The sequence below is a fragment of the Lissotriton vulgaris genome, chromosome 2_1 (assembly GCF_964263255.1).
Source record: "Lissotriton vulgaris chromosome 2_1, aLisVul1.2, whole genome shotgun sequence".
NCBI classification, from domain to species: domain Eukaryota; kingdom Metazoa; phylum Chordata; class Amphibia; order Caudata; family Salamandridae; genus Lissotriton; species Lissotriton vulgaris.
The window spans coordinates 827154346-827181045 of NC_141687.1; the positions used below are offsets into that span (position 1 = coordinate 827154346).

Here is a 26700-nt window from a genome sequence, read left to right on the forward strand (position 1 = left end):
TTATTACGTGCCTGATCTGTTTTCGCCTTCCAAGCCAACAGCTTCCCAGCTCCTTCCCCATACTGAAAGTGAGCTAACTTGCTGGCCTCCCATCTCTGCTGAACTCTTTTGAGAAGACAGAACCCAGCTGCACTTTAAGGGAAAGCAACTTGTCCTGGAGTGGTTTCAAGACTACATCACTAGAAGCTACGTTAGTTTGGCAAACAGGTTTCCTATTGGAGGATATAGCCTCCTGATATCCCAACTGGCAGATACTCCGCCGGCTAAAAAGGAAGTTTCCCTCTGGTATAAGTCTATCTTGGAGGAAGTGGATGGTGATTTTTTACTACCAGACCAGCTTTGGGGATCTACCATGGTGGGTCGCGATGTAGATCTATGGAATACATTGTGTAAAATCGTATTTCACTTGTGTCACCCTTTTCTCTTGTACTTTTAATTGGGCACTCACCCGGCTGTCACCTCCTGCAGCGGGCTCGAGACTCGCCTGAACAGCGACTCCTTCGCTGCACCGATCAAAACTTCAAAAACAACATTTCACCGCCATTGTCGGCGAGGAAGTGAGGCCACGCCCACATTGAGGCCACGCCCACCCGCCATAGTACTAAAGCGCTGTCATCAGCGCCAACTGATCAGAACTGCTATATCTCCTGAGGCGGAAGCCGGGAGACGTCCACTTTTTAAAAAAATCGTATTTCACTTGTGTCACCCTTTTCTCTTGTACTTTTAATTGGGCACTCACCCGGCTGTCACCTCCTGCAGCGGGCTCGAGACTCACCTGAACAGCGACTCCTTCGCTGCACCGATCAAAACTTCAAAAACAACATTTCACCGCCATTGTCGGCGAGGAAGTGAGGCCACGCCCACATTGAGGCCACGCCCACCCTCCCCCTTTCCTACCCATAAAGATGTGCAACCACAGGACGCGCAGCGGACGAGCGCAGCGGGAGCGCCGTTTGCGCGCCGAAGGCGCGCCTAAGGCAAGCCCGTCTGCGCCCGTCCGCGCACGACCGGGCTTAGGGCCAGACTCTATGCCTGTCCCCCCAACTACAAAGTTGAGCTACTCTCGGAGGGAGCTACTTAGCCTTAGACCCAGGAAAACCAGCGCATGCCACGCCCCGCAAGATCCTAACACTCCCTACGTCAGCTGCATCATTTGCAAACCGACGAAGCTACACCTTCCTAAATCCCCGGTCCCACCGCCGGTCCTCAAAATGGCGACAACCAACTGCAGATCGCTCCCGAAGCATGCCCTGCATATTAGTCATCTGATTGTCGACCTAAACTTGGACATACTCTTCCTGACAGAAACTTGGATCACTGAGCATTCCAATTCCGATATGGTATTGGCTCTCCCCCCCGGCTTTCTCATCCTGTCCCAACCACGCCCTTTAGGTAGAGGAGGTGGAATTGCTATCATTTTCAGGGACCACCTCGCCGGCCGAATTAACACGATGGCAACCCCGGAATCAGAGAGCGGTCTCTTCACTTTTCAGCTTACTCCGACCAGCTCCCTCTCAGGCCTTCTGGTGTACCGGCCTCCCGGCCACTTCGCCCCCTTTGCAGCATCCCTCTTGGAAATTGTTTCCTCTTCAGCCCACTTGTCATCAAACTTCCTCATAACAGGTGACCTCAACATTCACTTTGACGACCCGTTGGACACAGGCGCTGTCGATCTTATCTGCGACCTGGCTTCCCATGGCCTTCTCCTTGCCAATACCGGTCCAACACATGTTAAAGGGCACCTTCTCGACCCAGTGTTTTCGAACATCCCTTCCCTCCAATTCACTAACTCCCAACCACTCCCATGGACGGACCATTTTGTGATCACTTTCCACATTCCTGGGGCCATCAAGAAACCCCATAAAGCCCCCATCTTCACTAAAGACAGATCGTGGTCCAAACTCTCTACGGGGGACTGGTCCACAGCTTTTGACTCCTCTACCCCGAGCCTTGCGGCTGACCCGTCCGAGGCTGACACCCAAGTAAGAGGCTGGCTCTCCTCCTCCCTTGATAGCCTCATTCCCATAAAAAGTCGGGAGATCAAAGATAGGACAATGGGTCATGCCCCGTGGTACACCCCGGAACTCCGTGATCTCCGCAAAGAATGTAAAAAAGCGGAAAGACTGGAGAAAAGACTGGCTACATAGTAAAAAAGACACCTATAACATAGCAGTAAGACGCTATAAATCGGCCATTAAACTAGCCAAGACCACCTTTTACGACAACAGAATTAAAAATGCGGCCAATTCTGCCAAAGAATCCTTCCTGATAGTTAAGGAACTACTCAACATTCCCTCAGCTCCCGCTGCCTCTCCTCCCCCGCCGGACAGATGCAAGGACTTAGCTTCATACTTCGATTCCAAAATTACGAGGATCTTAGAGTCCCTCCCCCCAATCAGCCCCCCCATCCCGGTGGACTTAGACGCCTGCTCTACCAGCCCGCGGCTGTCCTCCTTTAGAGGAGTCTCCCTCGATGAGGTTACTACCACGCTGGCCAAAATGAGAAGTGGATCCCCCCTGGACCCGGCACCCGTCAGATTCTTAAAAAACGTTTCTCCCAGCACCTCACCTACCATCAGGGATCTGATTAACACATCTCTTGCCCAGAGCATAGTGCCCTCCTCATGGAAGGGCGCAGTTGTCAAGGCCTTGCTGAAAAAGCCCAACCTAAACCCGGACGATATGGCCAACTATAGACCCATTTCGCTTCTTCCCTGCTTCAGCAAGGTGGCTGAGAAATTAGTCAACGTGCAACTCTCCCAATTCCTCGAGACGAATAAAATTTTACGTCAGTCACAAACCGGATTCCGGCCGGGCCACGGCACAGACACCGCACTCCTCTCCGTCATCAAGGAGGCTAGGTGTATCCTGGATTCAGGAGGATCAGTGGCAGTGATCCTCCTGGACCTCAGTGCCGCATTCGACACGGTGGACCACCGTGTCTTCCTCCATCGCCTGGCCAAGGCAGGAATTGTGGGAACCGCACATGCTTGGATCAAATCCTTCCTCTCAGGTCGCTCATTTCAGGTGTGGGACGGCAACTCCCGCTCAGACCCCCTTCCGCTCACATGTGGTGTGCCCCAGGGGTCCTCGCTTAGTCCCACCCTATTTAATGTCTACATGGCCCGTTGGAGGATGTGGTCACCCCCTATGGGATAAAAATAGTCAATTATGCCGACGACACACAACTCGTCGTCTCTTTCCCAGCTGGACAATAACCCTGAAATCCTACTTAACTGCCTGCAAGACATACATACCTGGATGTGCGAATCCTCGCTGAAGCTGAACGGGACAAAAACAGAAATCATGCTTCTGGGCAACAAATGGTCCTCCGTCCCTCCCTCAGTCTGGCCGGATTCCTTCGGTGACATCCCCACGCCCAAGACAGAAATTAAAACACTAGGCTTCTGGTTGGAGCAGGACCTCTCCTTGAAGACCCAGGCAGTCAACACCGCGGGGACCTGCTTTGGCCTTCTCCGCTCAATTCGCAAGATCCTCCCCCTCCTGCCCCCCCTGTCCAGGAAACTTCTAGTTCAAGGGCTCATACTAGCACGTCTGGACTACGGCAACGCCGCATACCTCGGCGCCCCTGAAACCACCCTGGCCAAACTCCAGCGCGCACAAAACGCCGCGGCGAGACTCATTCTCAACCTTCCTCCCAGAGCCCATACCACACCGGCCCTCAAATCTCTGCACTGGCTTCCGGTCCGCCAGCGAGTGGAGTTTAAGGCCATGTGCATCACGCACAAACTCATCAATGGGGTTGGACCTGCCACCCTCAAAGATATGATTACACCTTACAAAGCCCACAGAAACCTTCGCTCGGACAACGAACATCTGGCCACAGTCCCAAGATTCAAGAAGTCGCGTACCGGTGGACGCCGCTTCTCGGTTAAGGCCGCCTCTAAATGGAACGCCCTTCCTCGCCTGCTGCGTCTGGAACCTAGCCACGCACTCTTCCGCAAAAAACTCAAAACCCTCCTCTTCCCCAAATAGTTCCTGGTTTCTGCCTGTCATGGATTATACAGTTTATAGCGCGGGGATGCCCTCGGGTCACCTGGCGCTTTATAAATCTCAAAATAATAATAATAATAATAAAGTTTTGTGGGACATCGTTAAACCTGCTTGGTTGCGTAGAAATTATTTGTTCACGCTCCATAGGGCATACTATTCCCCTCTCCGGCTTACGAAAATCTTACAAGGGAATCCTGTAGTCTGTGCTAAGTGTGGTTTGCCCGCGGTATCGGACGCCCACAAGTTTTTCGAATGTCCCTGCCTCGCTTCTTTTTGGGATGCTATAAGTTACATACTCTCTGCATCATTAGGAAAGCAAATAAACCTGGATCTCCCACTTGTCATCTTTGGAGTTTCTGCTGATGTTCAGGGGCAAGCAAAGAGCTTACTGTTTTATTCCATCCTACTTGCCCGTAGGGAGATCTGTAGAAGATGGAAGGACCCTGCTTCCCCTTCATTTATGGATTGGCAGGTGTCTGTTTTGCAAGTTTCTAGATTAGATCTTGCAAGATCTGGCAGTCAGGCTAAAAGAACATTTTGACATCAGCTAGCTTGGAGCCATTGAGTTGGCCGGGTTTTTTTTCTTCCCCCGGTCCTATGATTATACACCAGTGGTTTTATCGAACCCACAACACCTGTTCCATCTGGAGGTCTGGGTCTCAACGGTTGCATTGCCACCTGGTCTTGGCTGAGCTTGTGGTTTTTACTAATTTTGGGTTTCTATGTGTGGGTCTCTAAGGGTATGACCCTTCCGAGGGTATATGGTTCCTGGTTGATCCTTATAACCATGCCCTGCCAGGTTTATAACCTGTCACAGAAGCGTAATACAGACTGCGGCTACACTTAAATCCATGGTGGTAAATGAGGACAAAAAAAAAAAAAAAAAGCTTACATGTCTTCATAGTGACTTTACCATTAAAGTGCACTGTAAGTGATCAGCGGTGCATAGCATAACCAGGTAACCAATACTGCAACCAAGGCTTGTTGGTCACCAGGCTGGTTGCTAGCTCCCTTATAGAACCACCTAAATATGTGGAGTTTGTTGTTAACCAACTTGCCTTCTCTCCCCTCGTTTCAAGGGAAGGCTGGCAGGCACCCAGGTGGCTACCCTAGAGGTTGCACTCCTGCTTACCCAAACATACATTTACTGGCTGGCAGGCCCAGATTTTCCCACCCCAGCTGCTGCCAAGACACAGATCTGACCTCTCACCAGGTAGTATGCACATGTCCAGGAGGTAGAACAAAGGCTTAGGCAGGAAGGAGGTCACACTCCCATCCCCTTGAGTGGGATAGTGAAGTGAGACATCAGAGCAGCGAGATTCAAAAGCTCTTACCGCATCGGATATGCAAGAAAGCAGTCTCATGGAAGACATATCCCCGCCTCCCCGCTCCCCTCTGCTTCTTGCTCTTAGGTGTGGTGGACTGGAAAAGGCAGGAAATTAGATCTGCAGGAGGAGCGCAGCTCCAAGAAGGCTGGTTACACCTCTAAGGATTGGCAGTCAACCTGCAAACCTAAACTGGACTAATGCCATCTTTAAAAAGGCAGAAATAGTGGGTTCTGGGTTGGAAAAGTGACCCACACCACCGGTTGTGGTCACCTCTGGGGCGGATTAGCAATAGGGAGTAGCTGCCTATTGGCAACCAGCTCCCACACCCCTAAATCCAGCATTTAAGGGACACCCATGACACCAGACCTCAGATCTGATCAACATACTTCAAGGAAGGCCAGCAAGAAGACCATTTTCCTCTCAACAAGACTTTGCCGTGCCACCAAGTAAGAGAGGGATATTGGATCCCTTTGGCACCATTGCTTGGAACTCCGGGAGTGACTTTTGTCCATGGCCAAGACTCGGCACTCCCTGGCAGAGGGACCCCTGTGGGAGCCAGAAGCAGTCTCAGACTCCCCTGGATGGGTAGAACTAGTCCTCTGTAAGTTGGAGGTAGAACTACATGCTGACTCTAGTCACTGGGCCTGCCGAGAGATCGCCCAAAGAAAAGTGGTGCAGTGAACTCTGGGAGTTGTAGGCCAGCTTTCCATGAAGTCTTGAGCCATTACCTCTCTCCCAATGACCTACAGCCGCCGAAGTTCCTTTGGATTACCGTTACCCCAACCAAGGCTGTTGGTCACCAGGATGGTGATTGACCCACTTTGTCAACTCTGCATTAAGAGAGCAGCTCCCAGAAACAGCGACCGATGTAAGCAACAATCGGGCTCTGGTGTACCTGCATCATCTTCTTGACTGCGTCGTCCATATGGAAAATGTAATGAGAAAACAAAGGAACTCTAATATTCGAACCTGGGGTGGTTATTAGTTTTAAGAAAACATTGGTTCTCACAGGGCCAGATGGGTCCCAATAAAACAACAGCAGTTAGGTTTAACGCAGTGTTAATCAATATGTCTGTACCAAAGGGCATATAAAGGCATTATTTGCCTTTATATGCCCTTTGGTACAGACATCAGGATTAACACTGCTTTGAACCCAGCTGCTCTTGTTTTATTGAAACCAACCTGGCCCTGTGAGAACCAATGTTTTCTTAAAATGTTCATATGGAAAAAGCAGTCTTGGCACAACCAGATTCAAGTGGATGGACACCCGAACCTACATCTGCACCCGGGCACACCGAGCAAGGTAGAAGTGAACCAGCTGTTGAACCTTGGTCCTGGGACCCTAAAGACTTCTACCCTGTGAGGGTAGAAAGCAACTTGACCCCAAAGTGACTACTTGTCACTAAGCAGCTTTTCGTATTGACCGCAATATTAAAAGTCCCGTTTTAAAGCCCACTAACAGCTCAGACATTACCTCTGCACCCGGATTGCCCAAGCACATTAAAAATACTCTGACTGTTGAAACCTGGTCCTGAGCCCCAAAAGACCTGTATGCTACCAGGGTAGAAAGGAACTCTACCCCTAAGTGACTGTTTGTCACAAGCAGAATTTCCCATTGACAGCATTGTTAAATGGCTGTAGTCCTAATGCATTTATTTTCAAATGCCTTAAAAATCCATAACTCTGGTTATATGCATGATACAAAGTTCATTTTGGTGTTTATATTTATATACAAATAGGCTCTATTTTTATAAATTGGTGTTGGATTTCTTTCCAGTTGTGTCAATTGCTTATGCACACTACCAGGGCTGGGTTGAGGATTAGTTGTTGGTGAATTCAAGGATCATCTTTGAGGCATTATGACAATATTACATATAAAGTCTAAGAACCATACCACATAATATTCCACTTTCCTACAATTCCTGACATTTAATGTAGTGTCCCCCCCCCCCTCCCAAAAAAAGGGCATTTAGGTTTAAATATATGCCTTTTCTATGGTTGATGCAAAAAGAACTGTTTTGGCATTCCGTCCATCAATGTCAAACACGCACCCCCAGTACAGAGATATGGGCCAAAATCAATCATTTTTTGCACACCGCGCCACTCCAGTTTAGACCCAGCCTTCTGCAAATCAGTCTTGACCCTTCTCCCTATGGGAACAGGCCAGCTGGAACTGCCAGGCCAGGTCCTTCCTAGACCAGGAATAAGCATCCTGGGACCGGTTTCAGAGTCTCACCCCTCATCAGCCAGGCTAGCTAGACTGCAGTGGCATGGTGAGCACAGGACCCACATCTACCCAAGGAGATATTAGTTAAGATTATTACGGATTTCATTGCATAAGGCACCAAGGACCAGTTGCGGTTTTTTTCTAGGCACGATTTAGTTTAATTCAAGATCTATTCCTATCTGTTCAGAAAAGACATACAACATACAGAAACTTCATAATAAGAACAAGAGGTTTGTTTGGGACAAGGACTGTGATAAGGCACTTCAGCTGGTCAAGGATGTTGCTCATGCCATTCCTCTTAACTTAAATCATTCAATATATGTGGCTCTTGTTTGTTCGTGATGAACACAATCCAGCATGGTTTAGGTGGCATATTACTTCAATGCAGGAACGGGAACGATGAGGTGGTGGCTTTCACATTTTGAAGAGGGCTGAAGCCGCATACTCAATCATTGAGAGGGAGGCATTGTTTTGTGGCGGGCATGAACCATTTTAAGAGTTACTTGTGGGTTATGGCATTTACCACCAGCCTCCATCATAAACTTCTCATTGACTGGTATACCAGCAAAAGGGCTGGCTAATTTAACCCAGAATAGCTAAGTGGCAATATAGGCTACAAGAGCTAAACTGCGTGGGTGTGCAACATCTCTGCAAATTGTTTGCCAATTTGTGATTTTGGGGACCATACTGATGAGGGTCAAGTTGTAGTGTGCTCCCTAGAGGAGTCTATTGTAACCAAAGCAGATTGGGATGGTGCCATGGAGGAAGATAGGCAGGTCTAGGGTTGCTTGAGTTCTATTTTAGGGAGGACCTGGCCTGGCAGCATGGACTAGACTCAATTGGAGCAGGGTCAAAACTGATTTGCATATGGCTGGGTCCAAAGTGAGGTGGCATGGTGTGTAAAATACCGATGGACTGAGGTGCAGTCACTAGAAGTTACCAGTGGCTGAGATTAATTCAAGCCTTTTACCCATCAGTTTTCTGTATAGTTCAGTGTGGCACCCAAAGTAGGACAGGTATGCCCATATGGGGCTCCCAGTGCACCATGTGCCACTGGAACCAAGCTATACATGGCTTATGAGCCCTAACAGATATTTTAAGGCATGGGCGAAGTGGGCTCTGGCCCAGAGCCCCAGACTTTCTGGGGCCCCCTGATAGACAGCTATGTTCTGCAGAGAGTCTTGCCTTGTCTTAATAGCTTTTCTGGAAAGCTATTAAGACCCATCTGTTCCCCTCTCCTTAAGACTCCCTGTCTGCCTTCTCCCTCTCTTTTTGTACAGCTCTGGCTGGTTCCTTAGCGCTGGGACGCCTCTTTGCTGGGGCAGCTGTTGCGCTTTATCAAATGTTAACATAACATAACATGATGACCTTGAATAATTTTGAAACAGATGGTTGTAAATAAAACATTTCTATCATTTATCTTTAATGTTTGAGTCTATTAAAGACATTTTGCAGACAAAATGTGTTTGTTTCATGCAACATCCATTAAAAAAGTTTTTTAGATCAATCTAGGACCTCTAATATGAGAAATGGGAGGATGTGACAGTGATTATTTGCAGTAATATTAGTGAGCTGATGCTGTGTTACAATACTGAAAATACACATCACTATCCATGAATATCAGATATACAGACATTTAGAATTGGACCAGAAAGGGCAAACAAGAGCTGAAACTGGATCATAAAATCAAAGCTGCTCCGAACAGGGCCCCCCCAAAATGCATATGGCCCAGGGCCCTCAAAATCCTTACCACATCCCTGAGCCCTAAGAAGGGCGAACCCAGTCCTGGGTTGTTTGTGTTATGGTTATAGAAGGACCTGGCCTGGCAGTTCGGGCTGGACAATTCCTATTGGCGCAGGGTCAATACTTATTTAGATAAAGGGGGGTCTAAACTGAGGTGGCATGGTGTGCAAAATAACCATGGACTGAGATGGAGTCCAGAGTAATTACTAGGGGCGGAGATTAATTCAACCATTCAATCCATCATTTTTTGTATAGTTCCGGATTAAGATAAAGTGATCAAGAAAGGAGAGTGACGGAGGATATTTTTGGGGGAAGGCCTTTGTCGAAGAACTTCGAAGATGAAGTAATGGCCTACCGACGTGTGGCTATTGAATTGTCTCTAGAAGGTGACTTGAGACATGGCAAATTGCTAGTGGTGCCAGTGAAATTACATAACAAAGTTGTTAGTTTGGCTCTAGATTGTCACATTGGAATGAGGGCTGTGAAAAGAAATTTGAGGGAGAATTTTGGGTTATTTTTATGTCCTGCTTATTTAGTGAAAAATCCCGGTTCCCAATCCAGTGATGTGCCGGTTCAGGACAAGACTTGGGTTAAATATCATCGATCGCATTACCATCGGAAGAGATGTGCCTAGGTTTGGAGTGGTAGTTGTGGAATATTTGTCTCAATTGTTGAATGTTATGTTTGTTAGCTTAGTCACAAGTGCCCGTGTGATTGAGTATTTGGATATCTAGTTTTCTAGGGATGGTGTCCCTAAGGAAATAGTGACAGATAATGGGAGACGGGTGACCTCAAGGGAATTTAAGGTTTATTTTGAGTCCCTATGTCAGACATTTGAATCCTTTGTGCTATCCTAGGAGCAATGGTCTTGTTGAGAAGCGTAATAGGTTAATCATTGACAATTTACAGCTATCAATGGCTAATCATCTAGACTGTATAGTGGAGTTGAGGGGGTTATTATGGGCTGTGTGTATCACCCCCCTAATGCAGATACTGGAGTGTCACCCTTTGTTCGAATTGGGACATATTCCCAGATCCAAAATAGTTATGCCTTGGTCAGGGTTACCAGTAGAAAAGGTCAAAGATGTGTCCAAGACAAGGAAGCCTGCACAGATGAAGTATTCTGAGTAGGCGGCAAGTCATGGAGTAGGGGGTTAGGAGGAAAACAGATGATCGGGTGAAGTTGCCTGGAATTTTACTTAGATAATTCAAGGTATACTGAGCCTAAACGGGCTGCGGTGGTCAGGCAGGCCATAGTAAAACTTGTGGATGGAAAGTGATGGCACACAAGGATGTATTGTCCTTATTCCCTGCAGAGGGTCCATTATTAAGAGAGAGTCATGCGCCTCGCTGCTCCGGAAGTCACCGCGAGTGAGGTGCCATGCAGGTTCCCTAATTTTGTTATAAACAGATGAGCCATCTACTATTTTGGGGTGATGCTGGAGTATGGTTTGATGGCGTGTTGCACAGGGTGTGTGTTGGTTTGTCAGTTGCAGAGAAGCGCAACATGTGCTTGAGTACTGACCTATTCCAGAATTACCACAGAATCACATGAATTAAAACAGGATTAAGCAATTGAAAGATTGCGCATCACTGAAATAGCGTTTACGTGGACTGTCAAGGAATACCTTGTTCCGATTAAGAACACCAAGTAAACCGGTCTGTGGGCTATACAAAAGCAGGACAAAGATACACCAGGTGATGGTTTGTGCCAAAAAGTAAGGGATTCCACTTCAACGCTTCTGCCACCATTTCCCTGTCAAATGAGAAGGAAAGTGAAAGAGGAGGTGGCGCCAATATTCGACTGACACTATCCACCTGATTCCGGACCATAGTTCAGTGCAAAAACCATGAGCTAGTATTATAAACTCAAAGACACTGCAGAGCTGGAAGCACAGCTGTGTGGATGAGACACTCTGCTCCATCTAATAATGATTCCTTTTTAGTTTATATTTTTTTAACAGGAAACTGTACTGTGATGATGTTTGTGTAAGGACAATGATTACTTTTCTCCACAGAGACACTGAGTCAAGGAATGTTCCACAGGGAAGTCCCCCCCCCCCATTCCCCCCCCCCCCACTCTGCCTTTGTACCAGATATGGTCCCTCTTCCGTGATGGAGGGTAGGGGTTATTCCTGCCATCTCATTTTCCACCCACTCTTGTCCCTCAGCTTCCTACTTCTCGCATAACAATTTCTGATAAATGTTATGGGCGGACTGTCAAACAGAGTCTAAGTTAGAGCATGAGGCTGTTTGTGCCATCTGTTTTCCTGACTACAGCAGCAACAGCTGGTAAGGACCTAGTCTATGGGAGTGCACTGGCAAAGGTGGGCAATAGTTGCGTACGCACTGCTCCTTTGTGAACTATGGAGGAAGTCCAGTATAAATAAGTGGGGAGGGGTAGGCGTGCTTGCGTCACTTACCATGTAACTACTGAAGGCGTTGGAGTCCGCATCCACCATGGCCAGGAGCTCCTTCATGCCGTGGTGGAATGGCGGGATTAACGATCTCATGACTTGGTCCAGGTCCTCGAACTGTCGTTTCCCATAAGTCATCTGTCCCACCATGGAGCCGAGCGCCGCCCCCTGCAGTGAGACATTGAAAGTCACTTCAGTTAATGGTCTATTTGACCCATTCTAGGCATTCACCATCCTTGGAAGAGCCACCAACCAATGCAAAAATACATGCCAGGGCCACTATACACAGCAGCTGCAAAACAGAGCTCAGGGGGCAGCAGGTCACCACCAAGAAACAGTCTCATAGCCTGTACTCCCCCGCCCCCCCACCCCCCCCCCCCCAATTCCAAACAGGTTGGAAATCAACTTCTCACTCCATTGAGCAACCCCATATATATGTTTTCTATTATTTATTTTAAGAAAAATTTACAAACACAGCAGCAGACCACGGTCAAGCACCTTCACTCATTTAGTTTCAAAAAATCTCAGGCTGAGTGCAACAACTTCCGACAACTGCTGCTGAAAGATGCCTATTTACAAAAAGAATTAAAAACCAAAGGAAGGTGCACTACATAGAAGTCAGGACAAATAAATGCTTCGAAGGTTCTTCTTTTTATTGAATTCTTTGAAAAGAACACCGGCACACAGCCAACGCGTTTCGTTCCCCAGTGCCACGGGAACTTCGTCAGGGCTGTAACAATTATAAAAGACTAACAGAACTTTCTTCTACTTACCTGCGAGTTTCACACAGGTAAACATTACACTGCCTACGACCGCGTTCAGGAGCTTCTCAGGGCAGATGTTAGGATATACGGTGCACTACACATCAGAAACCTTTAAAAGCTTCATCTGTTTTCGTTATGAATACCACACTATCTAAGCCGCATTTTAAAGACATTTTTAATAGTGCAAGGGAGATGGGTGGAAGTTTGCATAAACCTGGGAATCAAGGATTTTATAGCAAGGAAGGAGGCCTGAATTAGGAATTACTTTTATTTACTACTCTACAGCACTTAAAAGCACCACTAGAGCATTAAAACACGGAGTTCGCACACAATGGAAATCAAACACTCCTGTCTCATGTAAGCTCCCTTTCCTTCGTCGACGTCTTGTTTGCTGTTCTGCACTTAATTATTTTGTAAGCTTCTTTCTCGTTTGTCACTTAGTTATTGTTGTTTTGACTGGGTTTGTGGAACAGTTATGTGAAATGTAACGAGAGTTGTGCCCTGAAATCATTATTTAAGGTAGGAGATGCTAGAACGGATTGGCGTGATCATTAAACAATGTCAGGATGACCTCTTTGGTGTTTTGGTGCCTCTAGCTAGCATGCTTCTCAAAGACGAGAAGAGGAATTTGACACTTAAGAATGCTGTCCAAGAGAAATGTGTGTTTATTAGGAAATGTAAATGCTGGCCTAATTGCAGAAAAGCGTATAGCTATTTTGATGAAAATCAGTCACAAATGGTGAAGTGGCGAAGAATATAGCAAGGAAGCAACAGGGCTCCAATTTGATGAAGGAATGGTAAAGTATTAGAAACAGATATTGTGGCTTTCGGTGCCATGGTTAAGGTATAGCCGTCAATGAAGAAAGTGTTTAGAGTAAGTCATTTTTCTGGCAGCACGGATAGGAAAGGGCAACCTCTCGGCTGTGGTTATTTTAGGACGTAGTATGGTAAATATGGTTAGGCAGGAGGTGCATATCGAGACATCCAAAATCTCTCAGGATTTTTCCCTCGGAAAGGCAGAGGCAGAAGAATAGTGCCTCAAGAGCTCAAGGACAGCAGTTAGGAGCAGTTCAAGGTGACTACGGACACTCGTTTTTTCCATGGAAAAGTGGGAGGCAGATTGAGACATTTTCCAGTGCATTTGTAAATACTCCGAGAATCCTGAGGTTTTGGAAACTGTTCCATGATTCAAGATAGAGCTTTTAATAAATCCTATAAGGACAGAAAAGCAAAGGGAGCTGGTGTTTCAAGAGTTAAAGCACTCAGTGGGCAACGAGGATAGAACAGATGTTAGAGAAAGGTGCACCGGTGTAATTTGAAGACAGGCACAGATGTGAGCGCATTGTTTTTGTGGAAGATAGACAGAAGGTGAGGTCCTGTAATACATCTGCAACGCCATTTCAAATTGGAGTGTATACACCCAAGGGATTGGCTTCAGGATGGAGAATGGATAGGTGCAGCTAGATCTCGAAGATACTTAATTCACAAGTCCTATTGCACAGGAGAGACAGAATACCTTTAATTCAGATGGAAAGGACAATTATATAAGCTCAAGTTGCTGCTGTTTGGTCGGTCTTCAGCACTGCCCTATTTTACTAAGGTGCTCAGGCCAGTGGCCGATTAGGGGAACGAGGGGCGCAATTAATAATCTATTTACACAACATTTTCTTGATGCGACAGGATGTGAAGGTGTTGGTGTTCAACTTTGACAGAATATTTTGGAGGATTTAGGAATATGCTGAACATGGAAAAAACTCATTTGGTTCCAACTCCGAGTTCCTGGGTTTCAGGGTAGTAAAAGTGCAACTGCATTTGCCAGAGAGCGAGGTAAAATGATCAAATAGCATACCTATTTACAACAAGGGGTGGTGAGGGACAGAGTCTCTGAATTAAGCAGAAAGCTCTCGCCCAGTCAAGAGATCAGGGCTAGATCCAACACCGTTTTTTAGCTCACTGCACCATCCCAGTTTCAGAACCTGGCTGTATGCAAATTAGTCTGTTCCTGTCCCAGTGCATGATGGGAACAGGGCAAACCAAATTACAAAAGCCAATTCTTACACTGGGAAGGAAACAAGCTCCCGGGGACCGGTTTCTGGCATTACAGCCGTCTTCGGCCCGGTTTGCTTGAATCCTGATGGTGCAATGAGCAAGGGTCTCACATCTGAGAATACCCTTCCACGCTTAGGGTGGACAAAAATATTTACAACAAGGGGTGGTGAGGGACAGAGTCTCTGAATTAAGCAGAAAGCTCTCGCCCAGTCAAGAGATCAGGGCTAGATCCAACACCGTTTTTTAGCTCACTGCACCATCCCAGTTTCAGAACCTGGCTGTATGCAAATTAGTCTGTTCCTGTCCCAGTGCATGATGGGAACAGGGCAAACCAAATTACAAAAGCCAATTCTTACACTGGGAAGGAAACAAGCTCCCGGGGACCGGTTTCTGGCATTACAGCCGTCTTCGGCCCGGTTTGCTTGAATCCTGATGGTGCAATGAGCAAGGGTCTCACATCTGAGAATACCCTTCCACGCTTAGGGTGGACAAAAATATTTACAACAAGGGGTGGTGAGGGACAGAGTCTCTGAATTAAGCAGAAAGCTCTCGCCCAGTCAAGAGATCAGGGCTAGATCCAACACCGTTTTTTAGCTCACTGCACCATCCCAGTTTCAGAACCTGGCTGTATGCAAATTAGTCTGTTCCTGTCCCAGTGCATGATGGGAACAGGGCAAACCAAATTACAAAAGCCAATTCTTACACTGGGAAGGAAACAAGCTCCCGGGGACCGGTTTCTGGCATTACAGCCGTCTTCGGCCCGGTTTGCTTGAATCCTGATGGTGCAATGAGCAAGGGTCTCACATCTGAGAATACCCTTCCACGCTTAGGGTGGACAAAAATATTTACAACAAGGGGTGGTGAGGGACAGAGTCTCTGAATTAAGCAGAAAGCTCTCGCCCAGTCAAGAGATCAGGGCTAGATCCAACACCGTTTTTTAGCTCACTGCACCATCCCAGTTTCAGAACCTGGCTGTATGCAAATTAGTCTGTTCCTGTCCCAGTGCATGATGGGAACAGGGCAAACCAAATTACAAAAGCCAATTCTTACACTGGGAAGGAAACAAGCTCCCGGGGACCGGTTTCTGGCATTACAGCCGTCTTCGGCCCGGTTTGCTTGAATCCTGATGGTGCAATGAGCAAGGGTCTCACATCTGAGAATACCCTTCCACGCTTAGGGTGGACAAAAATATTTACAACAAGGGGTGGTGAGGGACAGAGTCTCTGAATTAAGCAGAAAGCTCTCGCCCAGTCAAGAGATCAGGGCTAGATCCAACACCGTTTTTTAGCTCACTGCACCATCCCAGTTTCAGAACCTGGCTGTATGCAAATTAGTCTGTTCCTGTCCCAGTGCATGATGGGAACAGGGCAAACCAAATTACAAAAGCCAATTCTTACATTCTGACTGATTTGCATATAGCCAGGTTCTGAGCTGGGATGGGGCAGTGAGATAAATAACGGTGATGGATCAAGCCCTGATCTTTGGACTGGGTAAGAGTGGTCTGCTCAATTCAGACACTCTGTTCATCACCACCCCCTTTTGTAAATCGATTTTGGCCACTATAGGTGTGGCAGGGTATACTCAGACATGAGTCCCTTTCTCACTGCTCCATCAGGATTCAAGCAAGCCGGGCCGAAGAGGCTGAAATGCCAGAAACCGGTCCCCGGTAGCTTGTCTCCTTTCTGGTAAAGAATTGGCTTGGTAGTTTAGTCTGCCCTGTTCCCATGATGCACTGGGCCAGGGACAGACTGATTTGCATATAGCCAGGTTCTGAGCTGGGATGGGGCAGTGAGATAAATAACGGTGATGGATCAAGCCCTGATCTTTGGACTGGGTAAGAGTGGTCTGCTCAATTCAAACACTCTGTTCATCACCACCCCCTTTTGTAAATCGATTTTGGCCACTATAGGTGTGGCAGGGTATACTCAGACATGAGTCCCTTTCTCACTGCTCCATCAGGATTCAAGCAAGCCGGGCCGAAGAGGCTGAAATGCCAGAAACCGGTCCCCGGTAGCTTGTCTCCTTTCTGGTAAAGAATTGGCTTGGTAGTTTAGTCTGCCCTGTTCCCATGATGCACTGGGCCAGGGACAGACTGATTTGCATATAGCCAGGTTCTGAGCTGGGATGGGGCAGTGAGATAAATAACGGTGATGGATCAAGCCCTGATCTTTGGACTGGGTAAGAGTGGTCTGCTCAATTCAGACACTCTGTTCATCACCACCCCCTTTTGTAAATCGATTTTGGCCACTATAGGTGTGGCAGGGTATACTCAGACATGAGTCCCTTTCTCACTGCTCCATCAGGATTCAAGCAAGCCGGGCCGAAGAGGCTGAAATGCCAGAAACCGGTCCCCGGTAGCTTGTCTCCTTTCTGGTAAAGAATTGGCTTGGTAGTTTAGTCTGCCCTGTTCCCATGATGCACTGGGCCAGGGACAGACTGATTTGCATATAGCCAGGTTCTGAGCTGGGATGGGGCAGTGAGATAAATAACGGTGATGGATCAAGCCCTGATCTTTGGACTGGGTAAGAGTGGTCTGCTCAATTCAGACACTCTGTTCATCACCACCCCCTTTTGTAAATCAAATAGCATACCTGACATTTGTTGAGATTTGGCATGAGTGATTGGGTTGTTCTCTTCAGTTCAAGCAGTGTTCCATGGTCTATGTACAGTCAGGAGTGGCCAGTGCAGGTAAGAGCAGTGGGGCTGGGGGGGATTCGACAGATAACGACAGGGGGGAAATTAATTATTGAATTTTCCCTCGTCATAGTCTGTCGAATCGCCCCAACCTGGCCTCACCACCCCACGGTTCTTACCTGGACAGACCACACCGGATTACATATCTCGGCAGTGTTTGAAGAATGCAGGTTTAGCTAGGGGTCTATGGTATGGCGACAAGATGTTGATCACAGAGGACATGAAACAGGAGTTCTAGTGTTTGGGGAATGTATAGGTATTGAGTGGGTATGCCACTTTTGGGACAGTCCAGATTTTGTTTGAGACTCACACGAGCATTGCAGGGTGGAAAGCAAGACACAGGAGGAAAGAGGAGAACAGATTGATCTCTTGTAGATGACTGCAGGTTTCTCTGCTCTTCTGAGGTCCAGAAGACAGATTCAGAATTGTCCACGTTTGTTAAGGATGAACAATGTGACTGAGGTGACCAATATAAACAGGTTGGGACAAAGCAGGGCAAGTAAGCTATTGGAGGTGGCAAAAGGTGTGTCAATTTTGTCAAGAGCACAAATTGGATTTTAAAGGCAGTATTTGCCAGGAAAAAACAATGAGATAGATTTGAATGTGCATCATATAGTTGATTACAGAGAATTTAATGTTGAACAGAGATAATATTCAGAAAATTCTGTAGATTCAGGGTCAGTTGTAGGAGGACATTTTTGCTTCACACGTGATACACCAGTTGGAAAAGTATTTCACATTGCTTCCTGGAGCCGTACTATGGAAAGTGCCCCTGGGGCGCAATGCCATGTGGGCCTGCTTTGCGTGTCCCCCAGGGAACTTTGGTATTACAGAAAGAGCTGCAGACGCTTGTGTAGTCTTTTCTGTGCACCTGTGCTATCACCAGAACTTGTATTCTCTTATTTTCCTGGGGGTGTGGTCCCATGCAAATGAGGGAATCCCTTTGCCTCTGCCTGAGCCGAATTATAGACATGGGCGCAGAGGCAAGGAAGCTGTCCTAAAAGGTGGTGCACTGTCGGTGCAGCCCTTGATGGCAGCCCCCATGGACCCCCCCAGACATCCCTTTGTAGGCAGATGCAGTCACTCACTGCCCCCAAAGGGGATCTCTAATCCACCTTAAAAGTGCAAGCAGGTTGCAGTCTGCACAGTGACACATGGAGCGACTTCAAAGCTGCTTCGTATTTCACTTGAATGTACTGACCGCAGGGCAGCAGAGCTTCGTGGCTGCTCTGGGGGCAGCATATCCAAAATAATACTGCGCACACTCCTTGTTAGCGCTGAGCACACCTTTTAAAAGGTGCGCCCGGCTCTTACAAGAAAAATGCTCCACATTCCGTAACACGGCCCCATACCCTGGAGCGATGATAGTGGATGTATTCAATGAGAATTGCATTTGTGGGTCGCTGAAAGGTTATACATTTCCCCCGTCTGCAATGATTCAGAGATTGTTATTGCTAGTTAACCAGAGAAGTTTGCTGCGTGTTTCTAGTGACTATTGTGGCACAAGCTTGTTTTCCAAAAGCAATTGAGTTGGCTATAGAAGAACCTCTCATGATTCTGATAACAAAGGCTTGTTAGTAGATATGGTAGGGGAAGAGCATCCTTTAGTGGAGTCAGGTGTTCTTAACCTTCTTGTTTGGAGAATCTTGGAAGATCTGGATAATTTAAAGATATTTTAAGATCGACTGTGTTGCTCCTCAGTGAGTCACTGCCCTCTGAAACTAGTAAGAGACACAGGAGGTGCCTTGATTGTATGTTCTCATTAGTGCTTGAAAAAGGATTTGGATCAGACAGAGGAAAAAGATGGTAGCCAATTTTTAGGAAGAAATATACATGTATATTTTGTGTCACAGAATACCTAATTGCCATAGGTCGGCTGTTGCTGCAGATAATTCTCTTTTGAATGGTGTGACTATTGGTAGGTGCCTTGATTTGTAGGGTCATGAAGAGTAAGCCCCTTTACAGTCGTCTGCTTTCTAGGTATGAGTCAATTTGAGATGTCAACTTCATCTGTGCTTTGGCCTAGGAATAGGTGTTTTGCCTTCAGGAGAGTCTCAGCTGTGCGGGTACCTGAGATGAGTAGCAGGTATTATAAACCGATGGAGTGTTTAAAAATGTAAGAATGAAAATTATGTCTGAGTCCATGCTGTATCCTAGTTTTAGTAATCATTCACAATTATGTGTGGTGAGATGTTTAAAAGAGTGAAGTGCAAGACAATAGAAAAACAGGACTTATTCAAATTATTGATTGGTTATAGGAAGTCGTTTGAAGCAGCATCTACAGCTACCACTGCAAGAAGAATTTAAGCCATTTGTCTAAGTTCAAGGCACATTCACAGAGGTGCAATGGCTAGGAAGGTTGGCTTTGCAGGAGGAAAATGGAGGACATATTAATGGCTGCTGAGTGGTCAAGTACAGTGGTTTTAGTAAGTTTTCTTTCAAACCAGGAGAGCAGGTGTCGGGCTTTGATCTATAAACTCTTAAACCAGCATAATCCTAGCCTCTTGCCTTACCATAAAATACTGATTCTTCAAGCTAGAGGTGTAAGCAGAATCAAAATTTTATTTAGGGCAAGGAGGGAAGGTGTGCTAAGAAGTTGAAATGTTTGGAATGTGTGTAACTAGTCTGATGAATTTGAATAGTTTAACTTTTAAAATGAATTGGTGGCTCTTTTTCTAATGTTTATTACTAGAGGATTAGTGATGGAGCAAATGGAGGATTAAGCCCATTTGAATGGTGAGGGAGATGCATGTCATTGGTCTTTGGCAGCAATCAAAATAAAAAGAAAATGGAGGACCGGGTGCTACATTATCTGGAGCATTCTATATTGATCAAGTATCTACCAAGTGTTCTAATGGTGCTTTCAGTGCTGCAGAAAAATAGAAATAATACATGGTACAAGCTTTCTGGTCTGTTTTTTACATCTCGATTTTCTTTCTAACCTTTAGTCTGAAGAATCGACATTCTGTTTCTACAAGCTTGGACACAGATCTAAAATAAACGATGGATGACATCAAAGTGTGACCGAACACAGAGGCCCATCTTTCAGAACAAACCCATTCAATAGCATTTCAATTTGCAACACCATTCAAGAACAGAATCCATATTGGAGAGAAACAATCAATGTGCACAGAAGTACAACTACAGCTTTTGCACCTACTGAGAAGGCTGTAGTTGCCTCCTGTGCACATAATTAGAGCACTGGTCTGCTCAGCTGTTAATCAGAAATCAGACAACACTTCTTTGCACAACAGGTAAACCTATACTATATACAAGTCACTCATTAGGAGATTCCTAGGATGCATTAAAACATGAGCAGTGCCAAGCCAACCCAATCTTCAGATGTACCAACCTTTAGTAAACTATTCACTGTTTTACACTAAACATCCATGCAGCAAAATGCAAACACCTTATCTGCAATCAACAGGACACTACCTCTGTATAGCACGGTCACTATTTTAGGGCAACTCACAACCACCAACACTATCTCAATGCAACATGCCTGGTTGCCAACAAACTACCATAAGGCAACGCCTGGCCACAAGGACTTTCCCCAAACCCACCCTATCACAAGAATGTTGCTGTCCTCCTCCTTGTAACACACACAGTCACCAATAAGACAACATCATTCCTAGGGACCGGGAGGACATTATATAGCAAGTACATGCAACTCCCATTAAGCCTTAAGCAACAGACACTTAAAATGTAAATGAGGCAAGGGGCTATTCGAAATGTTATACTAAGTAAAAACTCACACCTAGGACAAAGTGTGAGCTCCTCCCTCTGCAGTTGAGGGGTTGATGATTGATTAGAGACTATGCTATAGCTTTACAATACATGGTCAGGCTGAGCTTCACAACATCTAGAAGCAAATCCAATATCTCAAGTGTCCTTGCTTCACCCTTGGGAAGCATGGGCCCAAGTTCAAGAAAGGTGAGAGGGGAACTCACATGGGCAATGTGTGGAAATCTGGAATAATTTCTCTTAGCATAAGCTGAGGTCATCTTGTCTGTGGCATCCATTTTGTTAGCTATGTAATTCTTCCATCCTCTGCTGCTCATCTTTTTCCCTGCCTGTGCTGTCTATTTTAGTTGACTTCCTGACTCAGCTACAAGCAATATGCATGCTAAAGAGTTTGTAGCTGGCAGGACATCTGGTCTGTCAATCTCAGCTGTCAATCTCTTAGTGCTGCCATAAGCACTCCTGCTCCCCCTCCCACTTTGCTGACAAAGTAATTTCCCATCTGCCCATGTTTGTCGGTAACTATTCCCGAGTAGGCCTGTACCTTATATTTGTATCCACATGCTTACCAGTGCAGAAAACTCAGTATATAAGCTCCATAGTCTGTGTATTCAAGCCACTACCTGCTGGAACACTTGAGGGTGTTGTATGGATGCGGTCTCACTCATGAGTGACTAAACTTGTTATTTGGAATTCCAGCTTCAATGTCAATCTCCATTTTGTTAGTCTAAGGACCTGTAGACAGAGAAGGGTGATCCTTGCACCGGTGTGCCCCTTAAAAGGGCACATTACCACAAATGCATTTATAGGACTAAAGAATATTGGGACCAAACCAAGTTCAGGAAAAGGACAAGCATACTCACCAGCTGGCTAAAAAAGCTCAAAGAATGGATATAAGGATAGGAGAAAATAGTAATCATCTCAACTAATGCCCATCGAGCAACCATTATTAAAAAATTATAGTAAACATAGCATTGGTTAGTCTAGCAGGACGGGGCAGATATTTTTGATCTGTTCCTTTTTGTGGGATAAATCACAAAATTAGCAAGAGAACAGCATTCCCCAGGGGGGGAGCGGGGGGCAGGGATCTTCAGCATCTCTCCCTGGAAGAGTGGTCCACACATCTTGTTTCCTTTGAGCGAATGCACCACGGTCTAAAGGAGGTTAACCGATGTCAGGCTATTTACGGAGTGTTTATAGCTTTTATTAATGCCTTGACCCTAACCAAATAACTACAACCTCTATGTATGTTACCTGCTAATTATTCCAGGTTCAACACACTAACTACAGAGACAAATCAAAATTCAAGACCCACTGCTCAGGAACTAAGATATTAAATGGGGCCTTGGTGGTACCATTCCTCTCGTAGGCGTTCTAGGATTTGCCATGCTAAATGTGAATGTCATGTACTAGGCAATGTCCTTTCCAAATCATCCTCTGTTCTTAGCGGATTCTTTCACCACTTTTCGCCTGGTAATGTTGAATTTAAAACTACAATGCTGCACACTGTTTGCCTGCCATTAATATCTCCCTTCCCCCTCACAGCACTGACTAATAACCTTTTATGCGCCTCTCCCGACACCATGCATACGTATATAGCAGCTCCGGTTTAGAGAATAGTTTTTTTAGGACGGGCACATCCCTCAAATCCAAACACCCTCATATCCTCCTAATTTGCACATTCCGTATCACATGCATTCACCCCACCTCCAATATCCTATAAGGTGACCTTCTCTGGGTAGATAACAGTACTCTTCACTTAACATTAACACCACACATCATTCCAGACAGTTAAGAATTATCATCTTCTGACATTACAACTTAAACAGAACCCTTACTCCTTCGTGTGCACAGCATGATACAAAGGCCAGATACTTGATTTAATGCTGCCAAACCAACAGCACTGTCACACCACAACAACAGCTACCCTAGAATCACAGACAGCAAGCACAAATATACTAGACCCCCAGATATGTAATGTACCATTTATAGCTGCCGAGCAATAAACCGATCACTAAATCCGAACAAAAAATCTAAAAGTTATTTTTCAGAGCCTACCACATAAAACATCACAAAACAAAATATTCCAATATCAAATTCAGTTTACTTTCAAGCTTACTAAGACAAATCACCCATAAACTAATTATTCCAACGTTACTTGCCTGTCACAGCCAAATACCAAAAACGACCACCACCAAATGCCACACAAGAAGGCACCCGGATGCAAGTGCTACAAAACCATGGTAATTGTTGTAAATGCTACAAAAATGCCAACAATACAAAACCATGGTATTGGTTGTAAATACTATAAAATTCCAACAATATAAAACCATGGTAATGGTTGTACATGCTATCAAAATGTTAACATATGTTGCAGGAAAAGGCTTGTATATCATGCAAGAGATCATACCTCTCAACAGCAAATGCTGTGGATAAACGTTGTCTTTTGCAGTTATTTTATTAAGCTTTCTGTATAACCATTCAATAATATTTGATATACTTGTCCCTAATAAGTATCCAGGCCCCACCCAGAATAGATTAACCATCCAAACTGTTGTCAAACCAGAACCTTTTTAATACATGTTTAATATAAGGACGGATATGTAGGGTACAAAGCCTGGTTAAATTTTGTGACGGTAGAAAACCATTGATGAAAGTGCTTACATTTTCATGAGTCTTCTTTAGCGAGACAAGTCTATCAGGTTGGGCCAGGCCTGGAAGGGCCAACATAGGCTGCACAAGAAGCTGAGACAACTGAACAATGTTACCTTAAAGGAGAAACGGACTCTCAAGCAAGAACTTTTCATAGTTTGTATTCAACAGTCTGGAAGTCAGTAGATTTGCCAGACACAAGGTTTTGATGAAGGTTGTAGACAAATATGTCCAGGATGGGACAGTGTGCTGAAGGACGAAGCAGGATGCAAGGCTAGAAGATCAACATGGTAGATGCTCTTGGTCTGCTTTTATGGCAGCTGAAGGATAGAGAGCCAAAATGAGGGAGATTTTTCACCCATTTAAAAGGTTCACATCTGGGCTCCACTAGGCATCCACTTAACTAGCAAAGATGCTCTCCAAACTAATAGGTCACAAACTGAAGGTGTCCTCTACTAGTTCCCATCAACAGCTGTCCCCTCTTCATTTATTCAGCTACCATGCAGGGGGTGCAAGTAGCTTGCAAAAGGGAGTCTCTTGCTGTAACTCCACTTGGCTCTGCTAAGGCAAGGTTGGAATGGAAGATTCTTGCACTCGCATGTTAGCTAAACCCCCCCACTAGCCCACTAGAACTTATTATTCACAGAAAAGATCCCCAGCAAGTGATCCAAGACTCGACAGTGCTTTACACACTTGCCAGTTCACTTATGCAAAACTCTATGCCAACATTTTCCGTAAAATCGGTGTTCGGGCAATTAAAAGAGTACATGCATAGCAGGAACGTGTACAGCTCAAATGATCATCAGTACTGTCTGTAGTGGAATAGGGAAAGATGCATGTTATAGACATGCCCCTTTAGAAACATTTGAATTATTTCTCTGCTTTCACAGTGCGTTGGTGTTTCCCAATTTACAGTCCAAAGGAATGCAGAATTATTTTGGAGAAAAATTTAGAATTACTCCTGGTGCTCACTCTGCAAAAGATGGTGGTTGAAGGTAGGAGCATAAAACCTAATGCACACTACACTCACCATCGGGTGGGACTCCTCATTGGAAGTGGATTAAGATCAACCATATTCTGCGATCCGAAAAACACTCAATCAACAAAATCGTGTGGTAGAGTAACAGAGGAGTTTGGAGTTGGTTGATGTCGCTAGAGCACTTACAGCTTGAGGAAACACCCATTGGTATGATTTAGAAATTAAATTAAGGTAGTACGTCTACCACGCTTTAGAATTAAATCTTTTTATTGAGTTTTAGATACAAGAACAAGTCGGCAAATAAAGTCAACAGTGGTGCCTAATGCTCTATCCAGTGATTAAAGATCAGATATCAATGGTTCAATTATTAAATTAAATGCAAATCAACAATAAGAATGGCCTCAACACACAATCCAGAGTCCTTACCACGCATCAGTCCACCAGTATTTCTATACCTCTTGATGTTTTAAACTCCACAACCTGCTGACTCGTCTAGTTATTGTAGACCTATGTGATCCCAATTCCAGTACGAGAGTTTGGATCCAACCTTCAGAACTTCGTGTCGACGGCTTTTCGTTCTTAGTATTGCCACTCCTCCTATCTGGATAGGATCTGATGGAAACCATCAAGAAATCAGACTTTCGTTTTTCTTTAATAAGTGGGTTTCTTGTGGTAAGCATATATCACACTAAGATTTGTGTATCATATTCGGTACCACTACACTCTTAGCAAGTGCATTAAGGCCTTTCACATTAAAACCAAGGAGTTTCAAAATATCACTACTTGCACTTGTAAGCTAACCAAGCTGTGCAATAAGTCAGTGTCTGAAGAGAAGATCCTCGACTGTCAAGAGTGTCAGAGATATACATTATTTTATTTTTAAGACAGATGAACGAACCATCTCATGTCCATGGAACTGTTGTCATAACTAGGGGAACAATCCCCTTTCCAAACAATAAACAACTAATAATATTTTTTAAGTCGGGAATGCTAGGTTACACCTACCAGAAACATAGTCCTATTGCCTTTGAGTACTAACTAGGTCAACCACCGCCCAGCTCAATCCACTCATCCCCATTATAACTCAAGTTTGCCAGTCTGATTAGCAAACAGCTGCAAGGAGACACTAAGCTATTCTCTTGCTCGAAAGGGTGAACCCTTGGTTTCACAGGAATCATCAATTTTCCGACAAACTGATCTCAGACGCTGAAGCAGGTTCACCCTGGCTACGGCAAATGGTGGTTATTATTATTATTATTTATATGCTTGTATAGCGCAGGAATTCAAACCCCGAAGGGGTATCTCCGCGCTTGTGTTCATACCAGAAGCCATAAATAAGTAGAGGCTGTTGAAAACAGGATCAATTCAATGATTATATTGTCAAAAACAGATGAGTCTTTAGAGATTTCCTAAAGGCTCCAAGATTGGAGTCTTGCCTGAGAGAGAGGGGTAAAGTATTCCAGATGGTGGGACCCCTGTAAGAGAGCTCGACCGCCCTGTCTTTCTCTTTTAATCCGCGGCACCTGAAGCAATGATTGATTCTTAGATCGTAAGGATCAACACAGCTCATATGGTTTAAATATTTCTGACAGGTATTTTGGACCAGAGCCAAACAGGCATTTATGGATGACAGCATATTTTAAATTTCACCCGCTGGCGGATAGGCAGCCAGTGGAGTTTAAGGAGAGGCCGGGAAGGGGATCTAGCTGGAACATTCAGGTTCAACCTGGCTGCCGTATTCTGGGCTACCTGTAGCCTATTGAGTTGTTCTTTATTGGCAGAAAGGAGCAATCTGTTACAATAATCTAATCTGCTAATTACAAGCGGTTGGACCAGCGGTTTTCTGTGACCGTCCGCCAGATACGGGAATACCCACCTCAGGAGCCCAATGACTCAGAGACAGGTTCCTGCTACCTGGTTTACATGATCTTTTAGTAGTAAGGACTGATCTAACCGTACCCCTAGATTTTTTACTACCTGTTTGGGACATGGAGCAGGTCCTAGGTCAGGAGGCCACCACTCAGGTGACCAAAGGAGCGGGGCTACTCCCAAGAGCATGACCTCCGTCTTGCCCACATTACATTGCAGGCAA

At 45.5% G+C, this 26700-nt stretch overlaps 1 protein-coding gene across 1 annotated transcript in view; it reads right to left on the reverse strand.

Annotated features, from left to right (window-relative positions):
- FTCD (formimidoyltransferase cyclodeaminase) overlaps window positions 1-26700 on the reverse strand; it is a 261402-nt gene that overhangs the window by 33797 nt on the left and 200905 nt on the right. Inside the window, exon 10 of the mRNA XM_086956237.1 lies at window positions 11736-11897. Coding sequence (XP_086812363.1) covers window positions 11736-11897 — 162 coding nt within the window. The remainder of the gene's footprint in view (window positions 1-11735; window positions 11898-26700) is intronic.